We start from the raw sequence: 24159 nt of genomic DNA on the forward strand, positions 1-24159 counted from the left end.
GATATCATAAGATTTGAATGAGGCTCACTTCTTAGAACCAATGCAGTATTTTTAAGGGATGACAAGGACAACCCAGAACTCACAACATTTTATACTTGTCTATTTTCTACTAAGGGCAACAACTACATAAAAAAGGATAGAATAAACATTGCCAAAATGAAACTGAAATTCAAACTTAGTGAAAAGATAAGAGACCATCACATCATTTCAAATGAATTAGGTTACTAATCATGTTCTGAGAAAAGTTTCAGAGATCATGAAAACAGTGTTTCAGTGCTCTTTAAGGAACTGTGAAAAACAGAAATGGTGCTGGAGGATTAGAGAAGGATAATTACAGTCCTGATTTTCCAAAGGGAAAGATCATTTGGAAAATCCAATGAAGAAAAACCCCTAAAAAACAATGCTTAGCCTCTTTCCTTACTGTTCAGGTGCCACTGACTTGGCTTTAGCACATAGCACAGAACCGAACACTGCCCAGCTCCATCCTAGATATTCTTATCTAGGTTGAGTGGGACCCAGAAATACGTACTTTTGAATAATGCTCTAAATGACTGATGAATAATCAGGATTGGGAATAACTACTTGGAACAACTAAATCAGTGAGCTTAAAGATTATAGAATGCATTATTAAAAGAAATGATGGTTATTAAGACCAAGCAGACATTCACTAACAGGTCGTAAGATTTTCTTTTTTCAAGGTTCAATAGGTAAATATGTCAATCCGTATGGATATCAGTATCAGTTTGGCAAATTCATGATTTTATTTAGATTATATATAGAAAAAAATGAGGTTAAATGGCATAGTTATGCTGCTCTTTTGGCATAGGCTTTTCTTTCCTTTCATGCTTGCTGGTCCCTCTCTTATAGATCCATCCAAACTATTTAGTTATATTCTTCTCTGGTTCCTCACTTAAGTCTCTATTCTGTTCTAGCTGTGTACTTTGTACATCTATTGCTACAATAATCATGCTGCAGCTTTGTAGTCCAATATAAAGAGGCAGGCTCTTTCTAAAAGAGTTAAAAACCAAAAGCCAAACCCAGTGCCATCAAGTCAATTCCAACTCATAGCAACCCCCACTGGGTTTCCAAGGCAAAAAATCTTTATGGAAGTAGATTGCCCCATCTTCCTTCTGCAGAGCAGCTGCTGGGTTTGAACTGCCAACCTCTGGTTAGCAATCAAATGTCTTAGGCACTGCACCACCAGAGAGCGCCAGTAATCATGCTGAGGCTTTGCGGACCAATAGAAAGAGCCAGACTCTTTCTAAAAGAAAGAAGTTAGAGAGACCTAAAGTCAAATCCCAGTTTTTGCTATCTTAATAGTTGCTTGATCTTGAGAAAGTTAATTAACCTTTCTGACCATTCATTTCCTTATCTATAAATAAAGATACTATTTCCTCCCTCATAGCATCATTATCAGAGAATGTAAAGGCCTTAGAATAGTGTCATAGACACAGATGGCACAGAACAAATGGCAATCATTATTAGCATCTACATATTATATTTCAGTTTTTTTATTACTCTGTGAATTCCACAGTGCTGCAATCATGTCTTCTTTCTAAACTTATGGCTACCAGCTCAGTGCCCATCACACTAGTTATTCAGCAAAATACAATGAATTAGTTACTATATCATAACTGGTATTGGACCAAACACAGATGAAGATACAAGTCGATCAATGGCACATACAATATTCTAAACACGGGCAAAATAGAATACTTTCTTTGACATGAAAACAAGGCAAATACATATAAACTGAGAAGTGTTCTGCTCCAATCTGTGCCTTTCAGATGATATCATAAACAGTCCTGAAAACTGTTTGTAGATGGTCAGGAACAAGACAGAGCTTATTGAAAGAACAGCTAGGAAGATGAGTGTCTATTAAAATACTGTCACATAAGAAATGGTGGAAGAAACGTAAATCCTTGAACATCTTATCTCCTCTTAGGATAAAATTCAAAATCTTCAGCACATCTTACAAGGTCTGACCTGTCACCTTCTTTAAATCTTGTCTCTGACTCTGTTCTTATCAGTAACCTATGCTGCCAGAACAAATTAGTTACATTTCCCTCAAACAATTTATATTCCATTGTGTCTTTGTACACTTAATTCAATCTGCCTACAAAATCTTCCCACTAATTCTTTGTTTTTTGACTAATTTGTGCTTCTCTCTCAGGCTTAGTTCAGAAGTCACTTCTGAGAAACTTTTACTAACCCTCACATTTTCTAAGAGTTGGGTATCTGTTTTGTGTATTTCCACAAACTCCTAAATATACCTCTGTTATGCTGTATAATATAATTGTCTCTTCGCTTGACCGTCTCCACTTTAGGGCAGGAATTTATAAAACAAATTTTTGTAACTTTGGTGACTGGCAGAAGGCATGGTATACAGTAGGCATACTTAAAAATATCTGAAGGGATGTCCTAAGGAAGACAAAATAGCTTGCTTCTATGTTGATCTAGAGAGCAAAAAAGGTGCACTTTCATATAAATGCTTGAAAATTCTTATTCTATGGAATTGATCAATGACGCAGACTGATGAAAAGCCTATACTTATATAAAAGAGAACAATTTAGCTGTATCAGAAAATCAATAATACATTAAGTAAAAGTTGTCAATTGTAACCTCTACCTTCAGCCTTTCATTTTAATTACAAATTTCCCTGTTATTTAGAAGAAGGAAAAATAAAAATGTATACCTTCATGTAGTGTTTGAAGATGTCTGCAGCTGCGTGCATGTCAACAATATCATAAATGATAAGTTTGCTGAAGGCAGCAAGTAGATTCCTTCTTTTATGTAAGGCCTCAATTTTATTAGCTTCATCTTCTTCATCACCCTCTAACCACAAAAAAGAAATTAGTTATGAGTTTTGGCTCTTTATCCACATTGAAAAAATCTGTATAATTGAAAACCAGCTTAATACAACAATTTTACAAATAGGTGTAATTTAGTTTTAGATGGGACAAAAATGGTTGGTTATACTGAATAATTTTGTTTTATGTTTCTGAATTTTGGTTAAATATTTATCAAACATTTAGTAGACACTAACGTTCCTACCTTATACGGCATTATGGCAGCAAAGCTTGAGCAAGATAAGCAAATCAAATATAAAAAAGGCTTTTTCTCTGATACGTTTTGTCCTAGTAATACTCTGAAGTTGCCTGTTTACTTTAAAAATGCTCTCTTTTCTTATTTCAATATCCCTCATTTGCTAATATATATCCAGAGAAGAAATTGCAGAAATTTAAGACACAGGGAAAGATTTTCTTTTGGATAAATATTTGGGGAATAATGCAAACATATGGATATTATGGCAGTTAGTTTTCAACAACCTTCTTAAACATGGTAATGTTATCAGTTGAGAAATAAAATATATGTTGCACATCATGTTATACACATTAAAAAAGTTACCAAATACTTTCCAAACAAGTAGTGTTTTCCTTCCTCAAATGGTTAGTCTCACCCCAGGGGTTTGCCAATTTCTAATCTAGGAAAAAATTTCTAAATAAGGCTCCAGATGATCAACGTTAACACATTTGTTTCAGGCTCTGCCTCTTTGTACTGACCCTATCATGTCCTGGAATGTACTTATTTGGGGACAGCTTTTTCTCTTCTTTTGTCCACATGTATTTATTCATAAAAAATTTACTTCTAACTTCTCTAATTTAACTAACTGGACATATTGTGAAGCATCAGTGCTTTGAGAAGTAGGGAAATCCTTTATTTATCTTATTTTAAGAAAAAGTAGCAGATAAATTTCATCTCCTGAGATTAATATGGGCCCTATTTAAAGACCCTTTGGGGTTCACAGTCTAGTATTTTCTAAAGTGTTAAGTAGAGAACATTCTAATAGCACCAAAAAGATCTGTGAATCAGTTTCGCCTCTAACACTATTATTTCAGAGTGTTTAAACAATCTATTTTACAAATGACCAATTCTGAATACTTATTTATAATTAATTATTAACAGTTCAGTCTAATTTTGCCAATTTATCATTCTGCAAGCTCAACACAATTTTGACTGGTGAGGTTTGATAACAGTCTGTCATCATTTGATATCTTACATTTATATTTATTTAAATAATACATGATAACCACTCAGGAATAGAAAGGAACCTGGACGCTTTCCTTTAGAAAAATTGTGAACCTGGATTCAGCTCACCTAGAAACAACATCTATGCTACATATAAATTTCAAATGTGGGAAATAACAAATGGTTATTCATTATGGCATAGTTCATAAAAGCAGAAGATTGGAAACTAGACAAATATCAATCAGTATGAGGTATTCAAAATGCCAAATGTCATTCAGTATGAGATAGATTGTATAAATTATGCTCTACCTACACAATGAAACAGAATACATAAGCTCTATGTTTATATGGAAAGATCTGTAGGGTACAGTGTTAAAGGAGGAAGACTTAACTGGGTTAATGTATTACTATTAATCTTTATTTAAAGAGAGAAATCTCAGCATTTTTAGGGTTAACTTAGACCTTTTTACCCCGTATCTTTTGGGACTGGTAAAACAAGATCAATATTGACAAGCTGATGCTACAAATACCCATGCTCTGGTTCTCTTCATCTTGGTCAATGAAAACATGATCCATCACAAAACTGAGGAGTTCAGACTGGAGTCCAGTGTCTGGATTAAATACCAAAGGCTGAAGGCCTTCCCTTCCACCTGTCATTAGTTGGTGGCTAAAAATCATCAAAAGGTCACAAAGCAACATGAAAGCCTGGAACACAAAGAGAATCAGTAAAATATTGTATGAATATAACCACAAGTCAGTGTTAATGAAAACAAAATAAACACAGTTCAAAAGCAGTACTACATAGAAATTTTAAGTACTTGAATTTCAGTTACTTAGTTTTAATCTCCAAACTTAATAAAACTATTTGTTTTCCCCTCATTAAACACTAGTAATGTTTAAGCCTTTGTTTTTAAAAATAAAAACAATCTACTTATTCTACTTGGGTGTGTTAACTTAAAACCATTTGATTAAGACATGAATTTTTAAAAAGTAAGTTTAACTGAACTCTGGAAACACAAAATTGATATAACAGATTCTTATAGAGGTTAGACATAAATTACATATTGTTCAATCAAATAATTAGTAGAAGTCTTAAGCCAAACTATGTAAATTCAACAAATTATAATGTATATTTTGAATCCTCTCAAAATATATCAAACATATTAAAAAAATCTCTACTTAACAGTAGGCTTAAAATTTAATTTGTGGGCATTCACTTAAAAGCTAGATTCTAAAAGCCCTCAACAAATTTAATCATACAAAGGAACTCTCAATATATTTTCTCACATATAAAGAATTATAAATATTTATGGTGCCAAATTTGACCTATGTAATGGATGAAATGAAATAAACTTATGTCCTCAAAGTTTATTATAATTAAAAGATTTTGTTGTACGATAACAAGAGCTCTGACACTTCAAAACAATCCACTTCTACGAATTGATTTCTCTGGCAAAACACAATTTTGTCATTTATTTAGGAATGGCTAGATACCTGACTGTTCACTTCCAGTAAGAATCATGTCTTGAGTGTACTGCCATAAAATACATTACACTATTTGGAAACAGCCACTTGAAAACAGGAGAACAAAAAGAGATTCTAGGAAAATATTTTTTACCCAAGCCATGACTTTGGTATCACCAAGTAGGGCTGATGCAAAAACAGTGAATTTTTGGTTTAGATGGCTATAGAGCTAGGTAATTCTAGACAGCATTGGTGGGAGCTCAGAATGTGTAAGAATAAAGTTTAAGGAAATTCATCTCAGTTCCCATTTTAAGTTAGATGCTGATAATAAAGAAGAGACCGAGGACAAACTATTTGTAAGAAGAGACAGCAAAGGACAAGTTCTACAGTATCCTTAATTAGACTGAGTAGATGCTTTTTCTTGTCCAACATAATAAAACAGTATGGAAAAGTTATATTCTGCTTTATACAAAAGTACTCATAAGTAGAACATTATGTTACAATTAAAGAAATAGTTTACAAATCACTTCAGGGAAATGGTATTGCCTTGAGCCCCACTCTGACGCTTTTTGGGTTGCTTCCTCCCCAAGGGGTGAGGAATCTGCTACACCAAAGGAGTATGACTGCCTGCACCTCTACTTTTAGACAACAGTCCAGGAACAGGTACTCAGCCATCCCTTGCCCTAAAAGACCTGATTCTGCTGCCAGAACCCACATAGGCTTGTTCCTGAGGCAGACTGCATCCCCAGCGTGTCTACTCTTAGTGGTTAAGCAGCAGCTATTTGGGAGAGTGATGTAGACAGTTTGGACACATAGGCTGAAGTGTCCACATACGTGTCTAAAAAGCCCCCTCTCCTACTGTGGGAAAGAGCTTAAGGTGAGATGAGAAGAGGCCAGGCCACAGGCCAATTCCCCAGACTATCCATTTTGTAGGACAGAATTCTTAAGAGTCAAGGATTCTAAACTGGAACCTGGCTTTGCAGGTCATCACCACAGTATACTTGTCAAGGTAAAAAGATACAATATATTTTCTATAACAGTTTGTTAGCTTCCTTTATATCTTAAATATTCAGGTCTCATAAATGTTAGGGATGAACCTGTAGACTAGGAACTGCCAGAAAGAATGGTATCTTCTTAACCAAAACGAAATGAAACTCACTGGTGTTGAGTCGATTTGACTCATAGAGACCCCTCCTTGGGTTTCTGAGGCGATATCTCTACGGAAGTAGATTGCTCAATCTTCCTTCCAAGTGGCTGGTGGGTTTGAACTGCCAGCCATCTGGTTAGCAATGCATTTTAGTTTTATCGAGAGCTCTTAATTGATCATATCTTACCTGCTCCTTAACTGGAGTATTAACATTAGATAGGCACTGTTGGCAAACAGCCAAAAAGGATTTCACTGTTTTCCTCAATACCAACAAATCCTCCTGTAAGACAGAGTCAAATATGCAAGCATGAATTATAATATTCTAGAAAACTGATCCAAAAAACATAGAAAATAGCCACACTGGTTTATTTTCAAGAAAATCATTAAAATCAAATTTATTGTCAGGAACCAAACCATACAGTTATTTCCCAGTTATCTGTCCTAATGGCAAGGGCAGCAAAATTGGTAAGACCAAATATTGCATCAGCTGTGATTAACTATGAAATGCTTAATATGATGGCTCCCCAAAAGATTTTCTTTACAAATATGGTTTACTGAGGGAGCATAGCAGCACAGTGAAAAAGTAGGCAAAAACCAATTATGTGTACTGAACTTCTCCCATATTCTTAACACTATGCAAAATGTCATGGGAAGAAAGCTAAATTTAAGACAGTGCCTATGCCCCTCAGAGTTAACATTATAGCAGAGTGCTAGACCAATCACAGAGTACTAAGTGTTCTTTTTATATTAATTCTAACTGCAGCAAAGAGAGCTGAGCTGGAGGGACCCTTCATAGAAGGATCAAGTTTTTTTTAAGACTGGATGGGTGAATAGGATTTAATTAGATGGTCAGATGCTACTCCATATGGAACAGTACTTGAAAATTTAAAAGGAAGCTTACATTTTTCAAGCACTCACAATGAGTCAGGTTCTGGTCTAATGGCTTACACTGTTATATAGTTTAGTCTTTGTATTGATTCAGAGAAATAGCCATTATTAGCAAGAATTTGAACCCAGGACTATGTCATATCAGAGCTCACATTCTTCTCATCAACACATATAGATAATTCAGTGTTATGTTGAAATTCAAAAGAGCAATGAAGAATAACATAAGCAAAGGCTAATGTAGAAATATCACTTTTAAAAAGCACTCTATTAAGCTAAAAATTCTTTAAGCCAATCTATTTTGTACAGATTGTAACATTTATTTCTTGTCAGGATCTTCATATAAAAATTAGGATACTTAAGAAATTATATACATTTTTTCTTTTGTTTACATAAGCGTAGTTTTCAGTAGAAGGAATGAGCTTGTCTGTAGAGCAGTAAAAAAAAAAAAAAAAACTGTCATAAGACCCTTTAATATTCTTCCATATGAACATTCAATAACCAAACTTTAACATTCCTTGTTCTCTAATTTCCAATGTTCACAAAGCATTGGAGAAAACAGACAACTACAAAATACAGAATAAGGAGTGCTATGATAAGAAACGGTTGGTAAACCTAATCCAGAGTTAAAAGTAATCAAGGGATGGTTTCCAAAGATAATATGTAAGTTGAGTCTGAAGGACAAACAATAATTAACTAGCTGTAGGCAAAGGTGTTCCAGAAAGGGTATAAAATGTTCAAAAGCCTGAAGGTACATTTGAGGGATCATTACTAACTTATTGGTGCTGGGCCATAAGTACGGAGGAGAGTAAAGAGTCAAATCTGAAGAGAAAAACAAGATCCATTTTATGGAGACCATTTAAAATATATTGTTAAACCATTTGGATATAATGCTGATGGCAATAAGAAACCACTGCAGAAGGACTTTTACCATGAAAGTACTAAAATTTGTATATAAAAAAGAATCATGCTCCAAGCGGAACAGAGAATGGTGTGGTACAGGGTGGCCAGTTAGTAGTAGATACAATACAATCTGTGCTCTAAGGGCCATAAATTTAAATCTCCCAATCAACCTATAAGTAAGTGGTAATATTTCCATTTTACATTTAAGAAAACTGAGGTTCACAGCACCTATAGATTCTAAATTATAGCAAAAGGATCCACATCTAGGGTTATCTGACTTGAAAGCCCATGGATACTCTCTATTTTCTCACATATTAATAAGGGCCATAGGAATAATCTAGAATGAGGGTGTAGAAATATAATGATGGCAGTAGCATAGTGGCTAAGGCGCTTGACTGCTAACCAGAAGCCTGGCGGTTCAAATCCATCAGCCACTCCCCGGAAGGAAGATGGGGCAATCTACTTCCATAGTGATACTGCCTCGGACACCCAAGGAGGGGTCGCTATGGGTCGGGTCTGACTCAATGGCACATAACAACAACAACAACAAGAAAAACAAAAGCAGAATTGATAGAATTTAGGGACTGATCGGAACAGGGGCTATTGACCATTACTCCTAAATTTCCAGGTAGTTGCTTACTCAGCTGGATTGTGGCATAAATCATTGAGAGGAAATCAAGAAACAAATGCAATTAGCAATAGTTCACTTTTAGAGATGATGCTTTTGAAGTCTCTGAAAAATACCCTAGAGTAGAGCTGTTTTGAAGACAGTTGGATATGTGAGTGCAAAGTCCATAGGAAATAATCTGAGCAACAATAGAGATTAGAGAGTCCTCAGCAGTCAGATGGCAGTAGAGGTGATGGAAGTGGATGAGAATGCCTAAGGAGACTGACTATGCAGTGAAGTCTGATAACAGCATCGTGGGGAACGCTAACATTTAAAAGACAGATGGAGAAAGAAAAGTTCATGGAGAAGTCTAAGAAGTGGCTTAAGAACTAGGACTAAAACCAGGAGAATATGGCATCCCAGTAGTAAGGAAAGAAAACATTTAAAACTGAAGTAACTTAAAATGACAAAAACCATAAAGAGATAAGGATTAGAAAGTGTTCCAAGGATAAAACAATGGTGAGGCTGTTGGTGACTATGGAGAGTACTTTCAATGAAGTTATGGGAGCTGAAATCAGACTGCAGTAGATTGAACAAAAGACAAGAAGGGAATCAACTCTTTTCAAAAAGTTTGATTATAAAAGAGGAAAAAGAGCAGGATAGCTGCAAGACAGCTCTTTTGGGACTGAACGAGGATAGATTTTTTATTATTTGTTTTGACCTCTCAAATAGAAAAACAAAACATTCTACTAAACCATAAATAATTCTCGAGTTAAAAAATGATGCCAAAAGATATTAATGCTCCTTTATTCCTCAGATTTTTTTTGCATATGCTGTCACAAAGAAGCTATCTAGGGAATTAGCTCTCTTTGGAGTTGGATGCAAAAGGTTCCTTTAAAGGTCACTCTTCAAGCAAATGTGTCTTGTAAAATGATTACTTGTCTATTCATCTGAAGAGTTGTAAATTTAACATCACAGCTAAGTAAGCAATTTATTGGTTGACTGATCAACAGTAACATTTTAAGTAGAAACTACAAGTGTGATAAAACCAAGGAAACAGAAGATGAAGGCTTTCTATAACAGTAAAGTTTGGCCTAGATTTTAATGAAATAATTATCCAAGAAAGGTAATTTAATTGTACCTAGTTAGTTCCATCCAAAGGAGTCCTGGTGTCACAGTGGTTAAAGCACTCAGCTGCTAACTGAAAGGCTGGCATTTCAAACTCACTAGTTGCTCTGTAGGAGAAAGATATGGCAGTCTGCTTCCATAAAGATTTATAGCCCTGGAAACCCTATTAGGCAGTTCTACTTGGTCCTACAGAGTTGTCACAAAGTTGGAATCAACTCAATGATAGTGGGTTAGTTGCAGAGAGATAATTAGAAATACAAGCAGATTTGGGTGAATGATACAGATACTGTACATTGAACAGTTAGCTAATCTCATACAATAAATCCCTTTGAACAGCAGGGAACAGAATTTAGATTCTTGTGGCTTTCAAAACTCAGTGCTTTCATTCACTGACAATTTTCCACTTTATTTTGTTGGCAACCATGATTACAAACACTGTGATTTTGCACAAGTTGGGGCAGGGTGCCATTATTGCGCCATGTGGTAGTAAACACCTTCAGAAATGTACAGGGTCTTAAATAATTTTTTTTTTCAAACTTATGGGTTTGTCAGGCTAAGACATCAGTAATAAATAACGAATAAGTTTCACAGAGTGGGTTTTATTCTTAGTATCTATTGAAGAATAGATAATACACAAATGGAAAAGCAAAAATAAGAAAAGAAATATGAAGAGTCTGATAGGGCAATAATTAGAGCTTGGTCTAAACAGTAAAAGCTAGTATGTTCACTCACTTTGAGTTCCTGTTTTTAAATTTGAGAAAACTTGATACATTCCTTACATTCTAGTTACCTTCACTTCCCTCCTGCTATAACAGCTCTAAGTCTTTATGAAAAAAAATTAAATATGTTTAACTTACACTTACAGAAGCATTTTATATGTGGTATTTCTTTTTCTTCTGGGCTAGAATGCAATAATAAGAAGTTAACATTTACTGGCACTTACTATGTGCCAGGTGCTAATCTAAATTTTTCACATATAAAATCAACTAATTCTGAGGACTATGAAAGGCATTGATATTATCACTCCCAATTTATACATTAAAAAAAAATAGACACAGATATGTTAAATGGTAGGCCCAAAGACACCCAACTAGTAAGTGGCAGAAGAAATTTTTAAACTAAGCAGCCAGGTTTTAGAGTCTGCTCTTAACCATTACACTATAAATCAAAAATACTCAAACCCATTGCCATTAAGTCAATTCTGACTAAAAGCAGACCCTATAGAATAAAGGATTTCCAAGGCTGTAATCTTTATGGAAGCGGACTGCCAAATCTTTCTCCCATGGTGTGGCTGGTGGGTGCAAATCACTGACTTTTCGGTTAGCACCTGGGTCTTTTAACCACTGTGCCACCAAAGCTCCTTAATTAAACTGTCTCTCTAAAATGATAAAGGAGCTCTGGTGGTGTAGTGCTTGAGGCATTTGATTGCTAACCAGAAGGTTGGCAGTTCAAACCCACCAGCCACACCACGGAAGGAAGACTGGACAATCTACTTCCATAGAGATTTACTGCCTTGGAAACCCAAAGGGGGTCACTATGAGTTGGAATCGACTCGATGGCAGTAATTTTTTTTTCAAATAATATGATAAAATTAATATGTGGGAACTTGAAGAGATAGGCACTACTATAGAGGTTAAGAATTTGAAACTCAGACTACTCAAATATATCTATATATAAACAACAACAAAAAAAAACCCAACAGAAATTGAAAAAGGATAGTAAAAGAGTAAGGTTTGCTGACTATACAGGCTGCAATTTTAAGAAACCAGAATGTTTAGGGAGTACCTCTGCCACTTTTAACACAAGAGAATTTCACTTAAATAAATTCACTTTCCGGCCAGGGTACTTGTATTATAGGGGTAGGCCAAAACCAACCCAGTGTCACTGAGTCCATTCTGACTCAGAGCAACTCTTTAGGAAGGAGGAGTAGAACTACCACATGGGGTTTCCCAGGCTGTAAATCCTTATGGAAACAGACTGCCATTATCTTTCTCCTATGGAGCAGTTGGTGGGTTTGAACCACCAACGTTCTGATTAGCAGTCAAATGTCTCAACTACTGTGCAACCAGAGCATAGAACTGAAGGAACAGTGAACAGAAGATAAAAGTAAACTACTACTTTTTCACTCCATATAACCCATATACTTAAGATATTGTTGCATCCCTAAATCTAATTAAACCAAACTCATTGCCATTGAGTCGATTCCAACTCATAGCGACCCCTCCTTGTGTTTCTGAGGCAGTATCTCTATGGAAGTAGATTGTCCAACTTTCCTTTTAAGGAGTGGCTGCCTTCTGGTTAGCAGTCAAGTGCCTTAGGCACTGCGCCACCAGAGCTTCTTAAATCAAACTAGTATCTTATTTTCTGAAAGCAGGTTGGAGTCAAGAGTATCTTCTCCTAGATTAGCTGTTGAAAGGAATTCAGATGGGTGACAAAATAAGATCATATTGAGATTTAAGTCATTATCTTGGTTATATTCTTCTGTATTCATTTTACAAATTGCTTCACTAGCCTGGCTAAGGTTTTTTGCTTTCTGGTACATCTTGTGAAACCAAGAATTAGACAAATGAAACCTACAAATGCCCAGATATGAAAGGGTTAAAATTGGTTTTAGTTTATCAATTATTTGTTGACAAGGATTAGAGAAGAAGTTTCTTTCAAGGAATTAAGTTGATGTTTTCAAAATACATCCTGGTCAGCAAGACTTCAACAATGAAAAATCCCCAAATAAGGCTACCATAATTAAGATAGCAAATTTATTATACAGGCTTTATGAGAAAGAAACTTTCTCAAAGACACAAAGGATGATAAAGCTTGACTTACACTAACATTTAGTGAATTTTAAATGTAATCTGTCTCTTTAAAGAGACAACACACATGCACAAATTTTAAATGGTGATTCCTTTTCATTTTGCATCACACTGTTATGTTCCAAAAGAAAGATCAGATTCGGTTATCCTTTTATCCACAGTTATTAAATACCATCAATTCAATCACTGCCAGAAACTCAAGCCTTGGAAAAACCAGCAGTACATACAGAACACTAATTCAACATTAACTGAGAAATACATACATCTAGAATGGACAGACATCAGTGCTTTGAACTGCTTCAGTGATAGCCAATGAAGCAAAACCAGAACAGACCTGTGGGTGATCTGGAACACTAACTGGAACCTGGTACGGGAGACTTAGAAGAGACATAGGGAGCCCTTTCAGGAGCCAGATGTGGGAGAATGGATTACTGCCAGGGCTGTTGAGAGCAATACACATTTAAAATAGTGCAGTCAGCAGATGAAGAGATTTGATTGCTATGCAACATGCAAGCTGCCCTTGTTCTTTAAGAGTGAGATTAAATTTCTAGCAGGGCTTTAACCCATAATTTTTGCTGTTCACCCACATTTTTATAAATTGGGTTTATTCTGGTGTCACTCTGTAGGCCATGACTGAACTGGTTTGAAGCCCTGCCAGAAATAAAGCAGAATAAAGTAGTAAAATGAAGACCTAGGTCAGACAAAAGATCTCAGAATACAAAATAAAGCCTGTTAAGAATTTAATGATCAATTTTCATGATAAAAAAGAGGCACAAAACTAAACTAAACTTCTATTATCCTAAATAAGCAAATGTTGTTGTTGTTATATGCCATCGAGTCAGACCTGACTCATAGTGACCCCTCCTTGGGTTTCCGAGGCAGTATCACTACGGAAGAAGATTGCCTCATCTGCCTTCCGAGGAGTGGCTGGTGGGTTTGAACCGCCAACCATCTGGTTAGCAGTCAAGTGCCTTGGCCACTATGCTACCAGAGCTCCCAAATAAGCAAATAAGGTTTTCTAATTGACAAAGTTCTAGTAAATAAGACTAAGGGGGCTACCATTATAGGCACGGGATGGGCAAACTTTTTTCCATAGAGTTAAAGAGTAAATATTTTAGGCTTGCGAGCCATATAATCTCTATCCTAACTACTTAACTCTGCCAATGTAGTACAAAAGCAGCCCCATGACAGTATGTAAGCAAATGAGCATCGCTGTGTTCCAATAAAACTTTATTTACAAAAGTAAGTGTTGGGTCAGGTTTGGCCCATGAGTTATAGTTTGCTGAGACTTTATGGGGCTATACAGCTTTCTGGAGGTATGAACTGTGTTATGCTCATTTGTACCAAGCACAGTAACATGCAGCAAGGGTCATTAACTTAATTTTCAGCTGAACTAAGTCAATATTCACACTACATTTGATGAAACAGATGGAAATAAATTCACACACTTAGGACACATCAGTGAACAAGAGAAAAAAATCTCCACCACCGTAGTGGAATAAATTCTGTATTTCTGAGACTGCTTTCTTGTATGAATGACTGCTATTAGCTTCTTTTGGGTGGCATTTTATCAAATATACAATAAATGACTATTGGATATTTAAACCCCAAATGTAATACCTAGTTTTCAGTGTTGTTGCTGTTCTTGGTGATTTGAATCCTTACCTGCTGACTCATGCCATTGCCTCAAAGGCTAAATCCACTTATATTGATCCAGGAACCCTTAAACTGCCTACCATAGTTTCAAAACATCTTCTGATTTCTCTTTCCTGTAGTATGCAAAGATGAAGGAAGCTGAAGAAGCAGTCATATGGACAGAGGAAAAGTAGTGACTACTGGACCAAATGAGAAACTTGAATTCCCAAATTATCCCATAATACAGATGGGACAAAATCTACAATACTGTATCCTAAACCTATACTAACCACTGAGCATGTTTCCTTTCCACACTCCCACAGCCTTATGCAATTGTTCATCTAGTATCAACTCTTGGTTTTTACAGAAAATGAGATTAGAGAAGATGCATAGGTGAGGGCTGATACTTAATGACAATAAAACAATAGTTCTTATTTACTGAAACTCTTATTTTTTTCCTCTCAAGAACACTGTCTAGCAGTGAATATAATTCCCATGTCATACATTAGAAAAATAAAACCAAAGGTGAAGTGATTTGCTGATCTAGCCACATGTAATAAGAAGCAGAGCCAAAGTTCAAATTCAAGTTTAATTCCAAAGTCTCTGTTCTAAACACAAAAGAAGCTGAAAATATGTATATTTATCAATTGGGAGTTTCTTATATAAATAAATTATATATTTTAAAATTGGGAGTTCCTTATATAAATAAATTGGTTATAAGGATAATAAAAACAAATACAGTGACAGAAAGTTATTTTTAAATACCCGGCAATTGTAGAATAAAAGGGATAAAAACCAAACCCACTGCCATCAAGTCGATCCTGACTCATAGTGACCCCCTTTGGGTTTCCAAGGTGGTAATCTTTATGGAAGTACACTGCCATCAAGTCGATCCCGACTCATAGTGACCCCCTTTGGGTTTCCAAGGTGGTAATCTTTATGGAAGTACATTGCCTCATCTTCCTTCCATGGAGCAGCTGGTGGGCTTGAATAGCCAACTTTCTGGTTAGCAGTCAAATGCCTTAACTACTTACTGTACTACCAGAGCTCCCTAATTATACAATGGCCACTGGGAAAACACAATTTAAATTTAAAACCTACCATAGAAAAGAAAATGCATTACTATATCATGCCTGGGATATTAAGTATAATATGACAGCTATTTTTTTTTTTTCTATTCAAATAACAGCCCGACAGGAAAATAAATTGCTTTCATCATGAATTTTAGGGGAGTAAATCTCTAATCTCTGCACTAGAATATAAAGAGTATTTAACTTTGCCTAAATATTCTTAATACTGCTTTTGGTCTTTGATAAGTGCAATTAAAATACATTTTTAAATTTTAATAATTATTACTTAGGATCTTCTCAATCTTAGCTCATTACTTAGTTCATGAAGTATTAAAAATCTTAAGGAGTTTGGGTATTAGTAAGTCAGGCACTCTAAAGGCCCTTCTTTCCATGTAAGGTAAAAAAAAGCATTTGGGTGAACAGGCAAGTGAAGCTGGGAAAGCCTTACTTTGAAGGGGTAGAAGGGAATTCCCTACCAGAAAATAAGCTTCTAAATGTGGAGGCACAGGAATAGGGTTGCAAACACAGCACAGCATTCTTAATGGAACACAGCACAGCATTCTTAATGGGGTGTTGGAATACGGGGGCTTTTAGAATGTTGAAGTTGGGTAAAATTTCGGAGAAGTTTAGAATTTGGTATGAACAGCCACCTACTAATGTATTCGGTATTTTTAAAAAGAATATTCTGAGAGCTGAACAAGAAATAATAGCTACAGAAAATAAGACCTGGATCGGATCTCTCTCCCTTAACTTTCCTAGCCTAGCCAATTAAGAAATTGTGACTGGACACAACATTAATAGGAACGAACTGATCAAAGAAGGATTCTCGAATTGGGGAAAAGTTTTAACTAACTAGATAGTTTGAGAGAATAGAATTCGCAAGGAATAAAAGGCAGAGGGAAAAGATCCTGGAAGAAAAGAAGTAAAGTAAAATGGTTATACAGTGCTAGAAATTTGTTCCTCAAAAGATAGCTATTATTTCCCACCGCTGGCTCTGATCCTTTCCCTTCAAAGTAGTTAGCTCGGCGGAGGGAGGGGTGTCACCTATATTTTGTTGTTATAGCAATTCCGGGTGAGGACCTGTATGAGTTATTTCTTTCTTGTTCAAAGCTATTCTGAAGGAGCGGGTAAGGGAAAGGAAATGAAGAGATGTAGAAAGTAGCCTATAGAGTCTTATACATCTGAGCCTATTTCTAGTGAATTGTAGGAATGTAGGGAGAAAAGCAAGGTTAAACATGACTCCTCACAAGGCTTGGTCACCGTCAGTCCTACCTTCACCCTCACTCCTCCCTTCCCCAGTCTGTATGGGGGTGAACAAGTTGGAATTTGCTGACAAGAATCTTCAATCAAGAGAGTAATGGAGGAACAAACTTAGTAGCCAAACACCTCATTAGTAACTTTACTTGTGTCTACCTGGGAAATATCAACTTTCTTTGATTTAAAGGATTAGGAATAGGGCCAGGGACCAGAGACAGGAACGTTTGCCTCAGGCCCTCCCTACTGTAGTCTAGAATAGGAACATGCAGGGTAAGGCAGAGTACTACAAATGTAAGACGACTGAGAGCAGGATAGCTCCCCCCAGGAGGCAAAAATAATCAAGAATAAATTCTAGATCCCCAGGCCAAAGAAGGAAATATGGGCATTATTTTATCCCTAACTCTTATTTACCTGGCTCTTTAAATGTCTTTGTATATGTCCAGAAGGAGCTGAAGGAAGAAGGATGTTTTCTGATACAGAGAAGAGAAACTGAAGGCTGCTTCTACAGGACCAGCACTAGGGGGCACCGGAGCAAAGTATACTGAGCATGACCTGTGAGACTGCCAAAGAGCTTCAATTCTGGAAATTAGGGGAACAGAGGAAATACCCATTGGTGAAACCCAGTGCACTTCTACTTCAAATATAGATCTAATGTTGTTCCTGATATAGTTAGTCTTTCCATATACTTTTGTGCTCACTTCATTTTATATAATAGTGTTCACTATTAACTAAATTATAACTTGAATTTAAACTTCAAACAACTACCAAACATTATCCCCTGAATGACAGAGTTCATGACAACAGAGAAGAAAAATAAATTTTAGAAAATATTTTTGACAAAGTAATTTGGTAATATGTATCAAAAACCTTTAAAATATGTACAAAATCTGACTCAGCAACTTCATTTCTAGGAATATAGGAGATGAAACAATGACAAACATAAAACAAGCTTTTTCACTAGAATGCCCATCAGAGCATTAATTTTATTAGTGAAAATGTTTAAATAACCTAAATATCCAACAAGAGAGTGGTAAAATAAATTATGCTATAGCTACAAGATAGACTACAATGCATACATTAAAAATATTATATTAATAACTGAAAAGTTATATAAGAGAAAATATAAAACTTGTCAATACAGTATGAACTCAATAATATTAGGAAAGTATGTACAGAAAAAGTACTAAAGAAAACACACTAAAATATTAACAGTGGTTATTCACAGGTGGTAAGATCAACATTATTCATTTATTTATTTGTGTTTTTCTGTATCCAAGTAAGGGCTTCCAATTTATGAAAATGACTCTACTTTATATTTTACACCCAAAACTAATGAGCATAATTTATTAATTAAGAATTTGAATGACTCTTCCAGAGCTTCAAATGACAATTTCTACAAATGTATTAACAAGTAGAGAAAACAAAGCAGATGGTGGTTAGTTGGCAAAATCCTTCAATAGCTAAATGATTCATTCTTTCTTAACACTAGTTAACTAACATTCAACAATATAAGATGACATTACTTTCAGGTTGCTTCTAAATGAACAACATTACAAATGTTAAAGATCTAGATCCCCAGGGTCTAATGTATTACATTCAAATTTCAGGAAAAAAATTAAATGGAGAAATTTCTAGTCATACATTAACAAAGCTCACCATGTACTCTACCTGTAACTCACAAACTAAGACATTTAAAATCAGAGCCATTTTTCATCTAAATGCCCTTGAGGATAAAGAATGATGCAAAAAACCTGGCTATGTGACATAACTGTGCTATGCTCATCAGATTAACAGAAACCACTAAGTTTGTGTACAGTGTACACTTAGAAAACTTGTTTTTAAATAAAAAGAAATAACAAAACCTCTCCAGAACTGGTTGTATTAAGTTGAAAAATAAAAGAATTTAAAGAAAACCAACAGAAAGGTGACTAGATTGAGAATCAAAACGTTTGTGCTATAGTTATAAGTGTGTGATCTCAGGCATCTCCCAATCTCCATATGGTCAGTTCCCTTATCTGTAAAAAGGCATTTTTATATGTACCCAAATAAGGGTCCATAATTTATGAAAATGATTCTACTTTATATTTTAAACCCAAAATTAGTAAGCATAATTTATTATTTTCTAGCTCTATACACTGATTTTATAAGATTACTCCAACGATTTAATTAAATTAGAGCACTTACATTAAAGTGATTTTAAAAATATCAAACACCAACAAGGTAACAAGCAACAATGTAGTACTAGGCTCCATCTAAAATGAACAGGTTTGATTAAATAATTTTGAATTCCTCTTATAGTTCTAATATTACATTTATAAACAACAGAATAATGTGTTTTTCTAGCATCCATTCTAGCTCAATACGTATCCTGCGAGTTTTCCGTGATAAAATAAAACCCAAGATGGATGGAGAATTGAGGTATTTTTGTCCTCAGTTTTCTTAAAAAATTAATATTTTAAAACCTACCTACTGCCACTGATCTGATTCCAACTCACAGAAACCCTACAGGACAGAGTAGAACTGCCTCATATGGTATGCAAGGGTATAAATCTTTATGGAAGCAGAATGCCTCCTCACCTTTCTCCCACAGAGTGGCTAGTGGGTTTGAACCACTAACCTTTTGGTTAGCAGACTAATGCTTTAACCACAGTGCCAACATAACTCCAAAATGAATTTTTGCGATAATAAGCATCTACCGTTAAACATCGGCAATAACATAAATATAACTCCACAAACAAAAAAAGTGAAAAATTTATCTTGCCTGCCTCCAAACTCTATTTCCCAGAGGTAACCACTGTTAAGATTCTTGTGTATTTATCCAGATATCTTCGGTATAAGTTATTACCTTTAGCATTCCAGTAAACCAGTTGCCATTCAGTCAATTCTGACTCATGGAGACCCCATAAGTCTCAGAGTGGAAGTGTGGCTCCCAGGGTTTTCAATGGCTTAGGCTTTGGAAGTAAATCACCAGGCCTTTCCCAGGCACCTCTGGGTGGACTTAAACTTCCAACTCTCTGGTTAGCACCTGAGTGTGTCAACCATTTGTATTACTCAGGAAACTAAAGGTTTTGTGCATTTACTATATGTAAAATTCTCCTTCCTTAAGGTGTTTCTCTGACATTATTTGCCCTCACTTTGAAGTTGCTGGTAGTTTCCTTATTGAAAGTATATTCAGTAAACATTGTGTACCAATTGCATCCAGAGTTTAAAAGTGATTCTCTAAGTGATAATCTTGAAAGAGGTAAATTTTTAAGATACATACAAACTATAAAAATTAATTTTTAGGTTCAGATTCTGTTATTAAAACTATTATTCTAATGACTTTTATATATAAAAATTACAAGATCAAAAATTGCCAAACTTTTTGATCCCTTGGGTGATGTAGGATATCTTTGAAAATATTAGAAGCACATACACAAACTTTGTGCACATATAATCTATACTGTTAACACCCCACTTGATAAGATATTAACTAGCTAACTCTAATTTCAGCCATACCATTAACTTGTTATATAATCTTGTGGCAAGTCACTTAACTAATTTTAAATTAGATAATTTATGTCAAAGCATTTTATGAACTGTAAAATGCTTTGCTTTCCAGGTATTAGTAACAATTTATAAATCACTTATCTGTGTCTCAGGTTTCTTATTTGTAAAATTGGAAGTTGTAGTTAGCCAATCTTTGTTCTAAAATTCTGCAATATGGAACACTGTTAAGAGTCCATTGGTAGTGCAAATGGCTAACAAATTTTGACTGCTAACCAAAAGGCCTCTGGATGGATTTGAACCTCTAACTTTTTAGTTACAATTGAGGTATTAACTGTACCCCTCAGGGATTCATGAAAATATTAGGATGTTTAATATCCTCCTCATCTTGACAAAACAGAAGCTGTTTAACTAGTAAAGATGGTTAATACATTTTCCATGTAGAACCAACAGGTTGATATGGATTATTTTTTTCTCAGAAATAACTTGAGCATTTCTCTACCTATGGAAAACAGATTTTTTTTAAATTAGAAATATGGTAATATATCAATTAACCTCCAAATTTTATTAACAATTTAAGTCCTCTAAAGCAAAAATAAAGTTAATCTTCTTTTATTAGTTACAAAAGCCATTTAAAAACTATTGCATTTTTGTTTGTCTTTTTTTTTTTCAATGTTCTTTAATACGGTAAAATTAAGAGAAATTACATATATGCAAGTGAAAACGTTATGGCAAAAGTTTATATGTTACACAATTGGATTTTTTTTCATGTGATTGATTTTTAAATTTTATATATGTGCACTAAGGAGCTCTGGTAACATAGTGCCTAAGGCACTTGACTGCTAACCAGAAGGCTGGTGGTTCAAATCAACTAGCCACTCCTTGGAAGGAAGGTTGGGCAATCTACTTCCATAGTGATACTGCCTTGGCAACCCAAGGAGGGGTTGCTATGAGTCGGGTCCGACTTGACGGCACATAACAACAACAACAACATATGTGCACTAAGATCATTTTTGTTATCTAAATTACTGGTATGTTGGCTGAATGTTCAGGATAATATTTTGTAAATTTACTGATAAATAATTTGCCCAAAATTTCAACATAACTAATGGTTGGTTAGGAGCCCTAGTGACATAGTGGTTAAGTGCAGGGCTGTTAACCAAAAGGTCAGTGGATTGAACCTAACAGCCACTCTGCAGGAGAAAAGACCTGGTCATCTGCTCCTGTAAAGACTATAGCCTAGTAAATACCACAGGGCACTTCTATTCTGTCCTATAGGGTTGCGATGAGTTAGAATTGACCCGATGGCACACAACAACAATAATGGTTGATTCTTTCTTTAAATCGAACTTAAATTTTATTCTTTTATAATTGTATTTTATAATTGGAATAAGAATCTTTATTGTTAAACCACTTCTTAAATATTTTCTATTTTTTAAAATCCTGTTAAGAGTGGAAGTATTTTGAGATTCTTTGCCTGCTAATTTTAGTCTGATACATACTTCCAATAAAAGACAGCTTTTTTTTTTGTTGTTATCAATTATACTATAGATTTTTTGGTTGTCATTCTGGCAACAAGATTTTGTGGGTAACACTGATTTTCTTTATGCCAGAAAAATGCTCACCCAAATCAAAGGAGTTGCCTTGGAAGAAAGGCTTGGTGATCAACTTCTGCAAATCTAGCTGAAATACCCACAGAGCATAGACCTACTCTGACACATGCACGGTCGCTGTAAGTTAGAAAAGATTTGGAAATTGATTTTCTATTATCTTCTTCACCATTTTTTTTTTATCTACACTATGTTCCAGCCTCTCATTTCATGAAACAAATGAAACATTTATTTTATATTTGTGTCAGATAATTCCAATGTGTGAAGTATTATTTTGGTCTGATTTTGCTCTTCTGTTTTGTTTCTGGCTCTATTCATGATACCTCATTTTCTTTTGACTTAATTTATTATTTTACTGTGTGCTCTTCATTTTTCTTAATACTATGTTTATATGGAATTCTTTGAGGCAAGTTCCTTCAGAAAGAATTTGCAATTGATTCTGTTAGTTACTTGGAGATAATTATGAGTAACCATTAAACAGTAAAGAATTCTGGGTAAAAACCGATGTGAAAACTAGTTGATAGTTACAAATTCTTATGGTAGATCTATTTTTCCTCCTTTAGTGAATGACAAATTTTAAAATAGGCTGTTTCCCTGTAATTCTCTAGCTCATGAATGGGTTAGTATTGGCTAATTTCTAGTTTGCCCTGTGCTGGGAGAAGATCTTTAGGATCCCAACTTTAATGAGGGGATATTACCACCTATTTAGACACTTTTTTCCTTGAAAGGGTCTTGGGTTTTGTCTAGATTAGAAAAGATACTCAAGATGAAGCAGGCTTCACCATTCTGCTTGATTCTCTTGGGTCTTTCACTTATTCTCTGACCCATATTTTCTTTTTTGTTTTGCATATTTATGAATAGGTTTTTAAAAAAAAAAAACTTAAAAAAATTTTTATACAACCTTTAAGAGTTGTTTTTAACAGGAGGGTTGTCCACTATGGGTCTCAAGGTGCCATACTGCCAGAATAAAGAACTACATACCATATCTTTCAGTATTACTCTTTTTTATAGCATGTCACATCAGAGCTCTTACAGTTTCTGTTATAGTTATTTACTTCAAACTCTTAATTTTTTGCTGGGTATAAACACACATACCACCAAGCATCTTGAAGAGATGCTGGCTACATTCCAAGAGAGGTAAATACATACTCACTACAGGATAAAGCAAAAACTGATCATTTTGATTATAATTTATATAATTATACTTTATATAATAAATGATAACAATAAATTATTAAATAAGGAGCCAAGCAAGGTTATTTTAGTAATAACCCTTTTGCTTACAGAAACTCTTACTTACTTTGGAAGGGGAACCATCAGTAATTTTCACCAACTGCCAAAGAATTGAGTAATGGGAACACTGCAGTGCCTGTACAACTATCTGCATCAAATGAAAAAGGAAAAAAAAATTAACAAAAAAAGTCAAACAAATGAGACAACATTTAAGTTTGAACAGTAATAAGAGAACATTATTTACAGTTTCTATCCTGTAATAAAATTTCAAGTCCCAAAATTTTTATAGAATTAATGAGGATTTATAAAATAACATTTAGTTACAACAAACAAACAAACCATAAACTATTTTATGAATTTAGAGACTGAAGAACTAACTTGATAAATATGGACCCAAATAAACTCAGGTTTTCTTTTTCAAATGTACTATAAAAAAAAAAGTAATATCATAACTATTTTGCTTAGTCAGATTTTTAAAAGTAGGTAAAAAATTTTTATCGAAGTTTTATAACTGAATGATATTTTTGTCTTAAGGAACTTTCACTATAAAATATAACATTCATAGAAAAATACATAAAACAATATAAAACTCAATGAATTATCACAAGGCAAAACCACCTATGTAAGCATACTGCCAGCATCCCCTCCCAATATAACCTTATTCCCCTCAAGGGGAAACAGTTATTTTGACTTATATGATAACCAGTACATTTTAATTACCAAAGTCTGTATCCCTAAATATTTCGCTCATTTGCAAATATAAATATAATCATGTAATACACATTATGTTGAGTATGATTTATTTCACTTAACACTGTTTCTATTTATCTATTCAATTATTAGAGCTTTACTGAGATAAAATTCACATACTCTACAATTCACCCATATAAAATGT

At 34.7% G+C, this 24159-nt stretch overlaps 1 protein-coding gene across 1 annotated transcript in view; it reads right to left on the reverse strand.

Annotated features, from left to right (window-relative positions):
• Positions 1-24159, reverse strand: part of STAG1 (stromal antigen 1) — a 528154-nt gene that overhangs the window by 30793 nt on the left and 473202 nt on the right. Inside the window, exons 21-24 of the mRNA XM_007937169.2 lie at positions 23332-23412; positions 6828-6920; positions 4560-4734; positions 2696-2835 (exon numbers count right to left, since the gene is read on the reverse strand). Coding sequence (XP_007935360.1) covers positions 2696-2835; positions 4560-4734; positions 6828-6920; positions 23332-23412 — 489 coding nt within the window. The remainder of the gene's footprint in view (positions 1-2695; positions 2836-4559; positions 4735-6827; positions 6921-23331; positions 23413-24159) is intronic.

Source organism: Orycteropus afer, unplaced genomic scaffold, assembly GCF_000298275.1.
Source record: "Orycteropus afer afer isolate SDZICR_OR568_19922 unplaced genomic scaffold, OryAfe1.0 scaffold00003, whole genome shotgun sequence".
In the NCBI taxonomy this organism is placed as follows: Eukaryota; Metazoa; Chordata; class Mammalia; order Tubulidentata; family Orycteropodidae; genus Orycteropus; species Orycteropus afer.